Source organism: Pundamilia nyererei, unplaced genomic scaffold (genome assembly GCF_000239375.1).
Source record: "Pundamilia nyererei isolate P.nyererei 1_Seehausen unplaced genomic scaffold, PunNye1.0 scaffold00260, whole genome shotgun sequence".
Taxonomy (NCBI): domain Eukaryota; kingdom Metazoa; phylum Chordata; class Actinopteri; order Cichliformes; family Cichlidae; genus Pundamilia; species Pundamilia nyererei.
The window spans coordinates 77,616-86,730 of record NW_005187661.1 but is presented as its reverse complement, the minus strand read 5'-3'; the positions used below and the strand labels follow the sequence as shown (position 1 = coordinate 86,730).

Below are 9,115 nucleotides of genomic sequence, written 5' to 3'. Positions count from 1 at the left end.
CCGCGCTATGAAATCTGGGATATGTTGGGCCATGAAGGCTACACCGACCCATCCTTAAAATTCAGGGAATTAAGGACGCATTTGAGGGCCGCATTTCGAGCAGCCTTTGAATTGGGACATCCTTCGTCGTGTCGCTGTGACATAATCGGCCTTAAAATGCGGCCTGAATATGTAAAGCGCTTTGGGGTCCTTAGGGACTAGAAAAGCACTATACAAATACAGGCCATTTACCATTTTACCATTTACCTTGCTGAATCAATGTTTTAAAGAAATAAGCCAGTACAAAACATACTTCTTGTTTTGTTCTGCTCCAAATCACCTCGTTTCTACACTGTGAATATGTGGCTCTTGCTTTATGTGAGTTTTGTGTTGTTCTGTTTTCTGGAAAGTGTTCAGTATTAAAGCTGCCTTTTTGAGTTCACTTAGTCCTTCATTTACGTCCCAGTTTGCCTGCCACTCAGAGAAGGGCATCGTTCACTGTCCAAAAACAGCTCTGTGTTAACCTGGCGGAAAAATGGCAACCTTTTTAGGGTGTAACCCTCCTTTCACCTTTTGGCAGTCAGGATATTCTCTGCAACTCATCATTTTGTGTTTCTTGTGTTTTTATGACTTTGTGTGTTATGCTTTATTATTCTTAGTGGTCTATGTTGTGTCTATATCGACCTTTGTACATTTAGGCTCCCCTCATGTCTTTGCCCTCTGTGCCCCCTTCTGTGTGTATGTGTTTGGGTGTGTTAGTCCTAAAAACATACACAACCTGCCCATGTTCCCTTCCTTGTGTGTGTCATTCCATGTTTCCCATCTATGTTTATCTCCTTAGACTTTCTTGTTTTCCCGAGTGTTGTGTCTTCCCAGTCCATGTGACATGTTATGATATTTTGTCTCCCTTCGCGTCATGTCTCTCTCCCGTCCTCCCTCACACTCCCTCGTGTTCCCTCGCTCTATCATGTCTGCCTCTCCTCCACTCCTGCATCATGTTCCTCTGTTTCCTGTTTTATTGTACAGGTCTTGTGTTTCCATGTTTTGTTCAGTTTTGCTTCCCTTGTCTCGTTAGGGTTATTCGTGTCAGCTGTGTTGCTCGTGTGTTCTCATTTCCTCCTTATCCTTCTGCGTATTTATGTCAGCATCTCCTTCAATCTCGTGTCGTAATCTCCCTCATGGTAGTGTGTCTTTCCCTGTGTTTCCTCGTGTATTCATGTTTATAGAGTCCCAGTTTATTTTTGTATTGCCTTTTTTCCCTTTCAGCTAATAAAGCTGTATTTTGAGTGTAAATCCCATTTTCTGTGAGTTTGCATTTGGGTCCTTTCCTGCCTGCCTGCACAGCTGTTTCATGACAGTTAGCATGTATTCTCTACGGTACTCTTTTTCACTTCTTTATTTTTCTACTTGTAAACATACCACGGCAGACCCGAAGACCATTCTCATGCTTTTCAGCATTTACTTGTATTAACTCTTGTTACCTTTTCACAGTTTCGCCCGGTTCGTAGATTCCTCAGGCCTCCAGAAAGAACACCGGGGACTCAGTAGTCAATTCACAACACACAAGGTAGGGCATTAACAGGGAAAAGAGGGCACAAATAAATATTTTTCTTTGCTATGTCATTTAAAAACTTTGAATAAATAATTATCTGAATCCTACAAAACAGAAAATCCTAAACACAAACTCAAAAATATAAAAAGATCAAAACTTCCCAAAATGTATCTAACATAACAAACATTAAAAAGGTAATGGTATATTTTGTGTGCTTGTGTATTATTTTTCATGGTTTAATACATTAAATATGGGTCTCACACTGCCCAACACAATCACATTGTCTACAGGATATTTAACGAGTTGACATCTAATATATCTCACCTCTGATCTAAACTATGATGTTCTTCTGTTTTTTTTCTCAGCTACTAAGTTTAACACTACAGATGTCATTGATCATGTGATCTAGTTTTCCATGTACTGTGTAACTTCTGATTGGCCAGGGAAATGTACTCTTCACTCTTAAAAGTGAAGACTCCCCATTTTTTTATTCAGTACGACTGTTTGGAACAATGGCATCTGCACACATTGTCTTCTACCTGATATCTTTGTTCTTGGGTGTAATTGGTAAGTTTGTGTTTAACCACAGTCTAATTCTTTTAAGGTCTTTTTTCTCGGCTGCCATGTTCCACAATGTGTATTTGCTTTGTCTTTCATTTCACCACAGCTCAGAAGAACAACCTGCGTTTATCCTCCTCTGTTCATGAACAAACACGTTTTATATCAGCTAAATCTGGAGACAGCGTGACTTTACATTGTTACTATGAACAGAATGTTGCTGCACGTTTTTACTGGTACAAACAAACTTTAGGAGAGAAACCAAAACTCATTTCTACCTTCTATAAGTCAGAAACCAATTTTGTTCAATTTCATGGTCCATTCAACAATAGTGCACGTTTCAGACTAGATAATGGAAAAGGAAAAAACGACTTGATTATCTCAGACTTAAGTGTTTCAGACTCAGCAACTTACTACTGTATATGTTCCTACTGGTACACATCAACGTTCTTAGAGACCATTATTGTCAGTGTCAATGATTTAGATTTAAACATACGAGCTTTAGTTCATCAGTCAGCATCTGAGACCATCCAGCCAGGAGGCTCTGTAAGTCTGCACTGTATGGTGCACACTATGCTGAGCTGTGATGGAGAACACAGTGTTTACTGGTTCAAAGACTCTGAAGATTCTCAACCAGGACTCTTTTACACCCATGGAGTCAGGAATGATCAGTGTGAGAGGAAAGCTAACAAAAGAACACACACCTGTGTCTATAACTTGACAATGAAGAGCCTGAATGTGTCTCACACTGGGATCTACTACTGTGCTGTCGCCCTATGTGGACACATACTGTTTGGAAACGGGACCAAGCTGGACTTTGGGGGTAAGTCACTTTTCCATCAGAGGTGACTCACATTGTATTATAAATAGGAGCAGATCATATTTGATGAACTCAGGAAGAAAAGCTAAAAAGCTCTGTCATTTCCTGGTTTTACAGTTTGGCAAGATTCTGCTGCCCTGATGTATTTCTTAAGCACAGCTTTAATACTCACCACCATCATCAGTGTGTTATCAACTCTTTTAGTGTATAAGATGAAAAAGAGGAACAACTGCCAATCCAGAGGTTAGAATTTCTGTTCATATTTTACTCTTGTGGTTTAAAATAGTGGCATTTAAGTTTAAATCATTTCCTTTTTTTTCTCAGCAGACTCAAACGCAAATGATTCTGTAAATTTAGAGGTGAGTTTTAAAGTGTGGAAGTTCATGTGTTTTTAGGAAATGACATTTCTTGTTGAATTGTTATCTTGATTCTTTTGGTATCCAGAGCACCCAAGAGGACAACCTTCATTATGCTGCTTTGAGAAAAATTAGGACGAAACAAGCAAGAAGACAGACGAGCAACACCCAGGAGGAATGTGTGTACTCCGGTATAAAGTAAACATAATGGATATAATGATTTTTAGTATTACCTTTCTGCTGTAGTGATGATTTTGGCATCTTCTCTTTATTTAACTGCTAACAGAATTTGATCACTTGCATATTTTTGAAATTCTCGTAAATGTAATTCTAATAGATAATTTGTTTTGGATTTTGGGTTTAATTTATTTTTGAAGTTTCAAATTTTTAGTTGTCTTTTTGGATTTGTTGTTGTATTGAGGTTTTTATTAATCATTTGAAGTTTTGATTCTTTATTATGGTGGGTTCAGTATTGGACACTTGTTTTGATTCCATATTTTATTGTTGAATGGTTGTGATAAGATTAGGTTTTTGTGGCGGTATTTACTGTATTCACATGATGAGGCTTAGTTTTTGTGTAAAAATGTATAATATTATTGTGAGGAGTAGTCTTCCAAGTGTTCCTGTTGACAGTGACTTTCCCCTGCATGTTTTTTCTCACCTGTTTAACATTCCAATCCAATCCCACTTTATTTATAAAGCAATTTAAAACAACATGGTTGACCAAAGTGCTTTCCAGCAAAAAACTGTGATAAAAGGTAAAAACCATACATTAAACAGACAAAGAAATAAATATAAATAACAATAAAATAAATACATAAATTAAAAAAACAAGTTAAAAATAAATCAGTATATATTAAATTTAAAATAGACAATAAAGTATACAATAAATAAAATTAACAAAATAAAAAATGATTAAGAGTGACCAAAAACTGACTAAAACTGACTAGCTGACACTAGTACTACTCCTAAAAAGCTTTGGAAAAAATATGTGTTTGTAAAAGTGATGTGGCCAGTTGGGGCCAGCCTAATATGCAGGGGCATCTCATTCCATAATTTGGTGGCCACAACAGCAAAAGCTCAGTACCCCCATTGTTTCAGTTTTGGCATGGGGACACCAAGGAGTGACTGGTCAGTTGCGAAGTATATAGGTGTAGAAGGTCTGACAGGTAAGTTGGAGCCAGGCCATTTAAAATTTTAAAAGCAAACAATTGAATTTTTAAATGAATTCTGAAATGGACAGGCAACCAGTGTAAAGAGGCAAGAACAAGGGTAATGTGCTCATTTTTGCGTGTCCCTGTCAGCAGGCAAGCAGCAGCATTCTGGACCATTTGCAAGCGTGATAGTGAAGCCTGATATAATATAAACCACAATAAAATGCCTTACAATAATCAAGGTGTGTGGTCACAAATCCATCTAAAACTCTCTAAGTCACAAAAAGAAATAAAAGGTTTGACTTTAGAGAGCAGCCTCAGCTGAAAGAAGCTATTTCTCACCACTGTATTTATCTTACGGTCATTGTTTTTCAGGGGTAGATAAATCTGACAGTCGTCTGCATTAAAATTAAATGAGACTTTATGTTTTTTAATAATATGGCCACAGGGAAGTAAATGCTAAAAAAGAAGGGGCCCGAGGATGGATCCTTGAGGTATACCACATGGGAGGGGGCGGAGGATAATTAAAATTTCCCAATTGAGACGACGAAACTTCTGTCACACTGGTATGACTTGAATCACTCCAAGGGAGTGCCTCTAATTCCAACATGATGTTCTAGGTGAGAAATTAATATGTTGTGATCTACTGTATCAAAACCTGCTGTGAGACCCAAAAGCACAAGTAAGACGGAATTCCCAGATTCAGCAGTTAGTAAGATATCATTTAAAAACTCTCAAACGTGCAGACTCAGCTGTGAAGTGCTTTAATACCTGATTGAAATAGAATAGAATAGAATAGAATAAACCTTTATTATCCCACGGATGAGAAATTTCGGTGTTACGGAGCTCTTACAGTAAGGGAAAATAAAATATAAAAGGAGGGCACAAAGTGGTCCTATAAACGTAAGCAACCGAAGTTTGCATGCACAGGTATATACAGGTAACAATATACAGAATATCTATAGAAAATTTTTAAAAAATTGTACAGAGATATATTTAAAATGTGCAGGGTTATGTATAAAACCTACAGAGCTATGTATAAAATGTACAGTAAACGAACAAGCTGGTGAGTAAGATGACCAAAAGAATGTTAAGCTGCATTATAGAGTCTGACAGCTGCTGGTAAGAATGACCTGCGGTAGCGCTCCTTCCTACACTGTGGGTGTAAAAGTCTACTGCTGAGCGAGCTACTCAGTGCTCGTACAGTCTCATGTAGGGGGTGGGAGGTGTTGTCCATGATAGATGTTAGCTTAGAAAACATCTTCTCCTCCCCAACCTGCTTGATGGACTTCAGCGGACAGTCCAGGACAAAGCTGAACCTCCTGACCAGTTTGTTGAGTTTCCCCCTGTCCCTCTCTGCCATTCCACCACTCCAGCAGACCACAACATAGAAAATAGCAGACACCACCACAGTGTCATAAAATGTCCTTAGGAGTGTCCTTAAAACAGACAAAAACGAATACATCCAAAAAGTCTCTGAACATGTCATTCACAAGCTCCTGGAAGACAGCGGGAGAATTAATTAACCCAAATGGCATAACGAGGTATTCAAAATGTCTCAGAGGTGTGTTAAACGCTGTCTTCCATTCATCTACTTTCCGTATCCGGACGAGGTGGTAAGCATTGTGGAGGTCTAACTTGGTGAAGACATTGGCTCCCTGGATTGACTCGAAAGCTGAGTAAATGAGTGGGAGTGGGTATTTATTCTTTATTGTGATGTCATTCATCCCTCTATAATCAATACATGGCCGGAGAAACCCATCCCTTTTAGGCACAAAAAAGAAGCCAGCACCTTCCGGTGAAGAGGACAGTCTGATAATTCCTGCTGGCAGCGACTCCTGAATGTACTTCTCCATGGATTTGAGACAGGTTGTAAAGTCAGCCAGACAGCAGCAGACCTCTGGGTAATAGGTCAATAGCACAATCATATGGACGGTGAGGTGGGAGTTAGAGCATTTTATCCATACTGAATACTTCCTGTAAAATGATACTCAGAGGGTATCCAGGAAAAACCAGGTGGCTGTGAGATCTGTGGGAAGGAGAACCCTGTGTTTACGGGAACAACTGATCTTAGCGAGACAAAAAGACTCCAGCTAGCAATCGTTTTCCTGGCCCAGTGAATCTGTGGGTTGTGCTTTTGTAACCCTGGGAACCCATTGATGAGCGGAGTGTCCGGGGAGGGGAATGTGAAAAAGCATACCCATTGTAATTATCTGTTTTTGTGAAAAGGAAAAAGATTCGATAGATGCAAATGATCCAAGTATAGCCAGTGTACCATCAAGTGGTACTTTTTTCCTAAATTGGTTAGAAAACCACGTAAAAATCTGGCTCCAAAAAGCTTTCAAGACAGGGCAATGCCAAAATAGATGTGCAAGGGAACCTTCACCGATATTACATCTATCACATAAGGGGGATACAGAATTATAGATCCGGTTAAGTTTAAGTTTAGAAAAATGTAATCTGTGAATGACTTTAAACTGGATTAGTTTATATCTGGCACTTATTGAGCCTTTCTGAATATTGGACAAACAGTTTGATCATTGGTCCTCAGACAGAGATTCTTTCTTAATTTTCGTAATTCTCAGATATCAAGCTTCAAATGGAAAAAATGCAGACAATGATATCTAGAAGCACCTTACAGTTACCCAAATAAAGGCCAGCATATCACTTCCAAATTTAGCATATCTTATGGGTGACATCCAATGTTCCCTCTAATTTTTCATGTGTCTGAGCGAACACACAAACTCCCTGAGCGGCCCCTTGGACCACTGTGAGCAATGAGCAATGAGTCTGTGGTCTGGGAGAGAGTCCTGTAACACTCTGTCTGCAAAATACAGTATATAATGACCAATGTTGGGTAATTAATTATATAGTTACTTCTTCAAAAAGTAACAGAGTTTTTGCAAACAACAAAGTTTTTTACAGCTGTTTACTTAAAAATGCAGCCAAGGCGTTTTTTTAAATAAACATTTCAAACTATTTACAGAACAATCAGCTGTTCTGCATCAAATCGGATGCCACACAAATTATTTGTGCCACTCCAAAAAATAATTTCTGTCCACTATGAGATAAAGGAGAACAACAGCCTGATACCTGCAGGCCTGACAGCAGGAGATGTATCAATCCTGCAACACCTGTAACATTCAGCAGTCGCCTCATTGTTCTGACACACACAACAAAACTATTGACTACACTACACACTAACTACACAAGATTTGCGCTAAACGTAGCAAATCTCACATCTCAAAACACCGCCATCACTCCTAAAACTTCCCCCTTCCTAAACAACTAAATGCCATGTTGCCATATCATTTTTTGATTGGTCGATATGGTCCTTTTTCGACCAATAGGAAAGGGTGGGGTTTTCTGGTTTTGTTTTTGCTCACAGGCGGAGAGTGCTTTCGAGCATTTTCCTTATTAAATGCTGTTTTTACCGTTTCTTCCCGCAGTAAATATAAATAACGATAGCATTCAGGAAGAAAACCAAACATTACATTGTTTTTTCCCACTATGTGATCATGTTTCCTTAAAAAGACATACTGTGTCACTTCTGCTTGGCCAATCAGGCACAGTCTTCTGTAAGAAGAGTGAAGAAAGGTTTGAGATTCTTTTCATTCAGCATGATTATTTCAAGAAGATGACATCTGCGAAGTTTGTCATCTGTCTCACATGTTTGTTCTCGGGGGAAATGGGTGAGTTTGATTTTGAAAGCTTCAATGTATTTTCATGCTTTAAAGAGTCCATAACCTGCATTTGGTCTGTCTTTTATTTCACTTCAGCTCAGACAAACAACCTGAGTACCTCTTCTTCTGTTCCTCAAGAAAGACATTTCATATCAGTTAAAACTGGGGACAGCGTGACTTTGCATTGTTACAGTAAAGGTGAATGAGCTCCATGGTTTTACTGCTATAAGCAAACTTTGGGAGAGAAACCAAGACTCATTTCTACCTTCTATGTATATGAAAACAATCCCACATTTTATGATACATTCAAGAGTGATCCACGCTTCACCCTGGATACTGAAACAGGTCAAAACGACTTAATAATCTCAGATGTGCGCATTTCTGACTCAGGAACTTACTACTGTATATGTTCCAATTTGTACACATCAACATTTTCAGAGAGCATTACTTTTGGTGTTAAAGATTCAGATTTGAACATCAAGGCTGTGGTCCAGCAATCAGCATCTGAAACCATCCAGCCAGGAAGCTCTGTGACTCTGAACTGTACAGTATACACTGGGACTTGTCCCACAACGTCACTTGTATGTGACACGAACGCTACAACAAAGGTGGGAGTTGTCATGATCTGCAGCTGCAGATTGTGTGAAGCAGAGAGAGGACCAAGGCGCAATAACACAAGAGAACAGGAACTAGTTTTAACCAAAGATGTGCCGTTTATTAGGTTGAATGTAAAAGTACAAATCAGACAACCCAACTAATAGCTAATCGAAACTGGGAAACACGAAGGAATAGAGACACAGGTGGGTAAGAACAGATGACCTGACAAGGAACAACAGGGAAACCCACACAATATATACACAAAAGGGTGATTAGGGAGAGTGGAGGCACATGGGAGCACAGGAGGGACAAATAACGAGACAGGGGAAGCAAAACTGAATGCACTGAATACTGAATACAGGGCGAGACACTGTCAAAATAAAACAGGAAGTAGCACGAACACAGAGACTCAAAAA

At 39.0% G+C, this 9,115-nt stretch overlaps 2 protein-coding genes across 2 annotated transcripts in view; both read left to right on the top strand.

The window, feature by feature from the left end:
* Nucleotides 1-2,041: 2,041 nt before the first annotated feature.
* LOC102201300 (uncharacterized) lies at nt 2,042-3,467 on the top strand. Its single transcript, XM_005750034.2, has 5 exons — nt 2,042-2,098; nt 2,199-2,912; nt 3,027-3,152; nt 3,237-3,268; nt 3,354-3,467. The coding sequence occupies exons 1-5, from the start codon at nt 2,044-2,046 to the stop codon at nt 3,465-3,467; spliced, it is 1,041 nt and encodes a 346-aa protein (XP_005750091.2). The 5' UTR covers nt 2,042-2,043.
* A 4,589-nt stretch (nt 3,468-8,056) lies between these two features.
* The window catches only part of LOC102192660 (uncharacterized), a 5,407-nt gene continuing 4,348 nt past the window's right edge, over nt 8,057-9,115 (top strand). The window contains exon 1 of the mRNA XM_005750005.1: nt 8,057-8,111. Within this exon, the coding sequence (XP_005750062.1) occupies nt 8,057-8,111 (55 nt within the window). The remainder of the gene's footprint in view (nt 8,112-9,115) is intronic.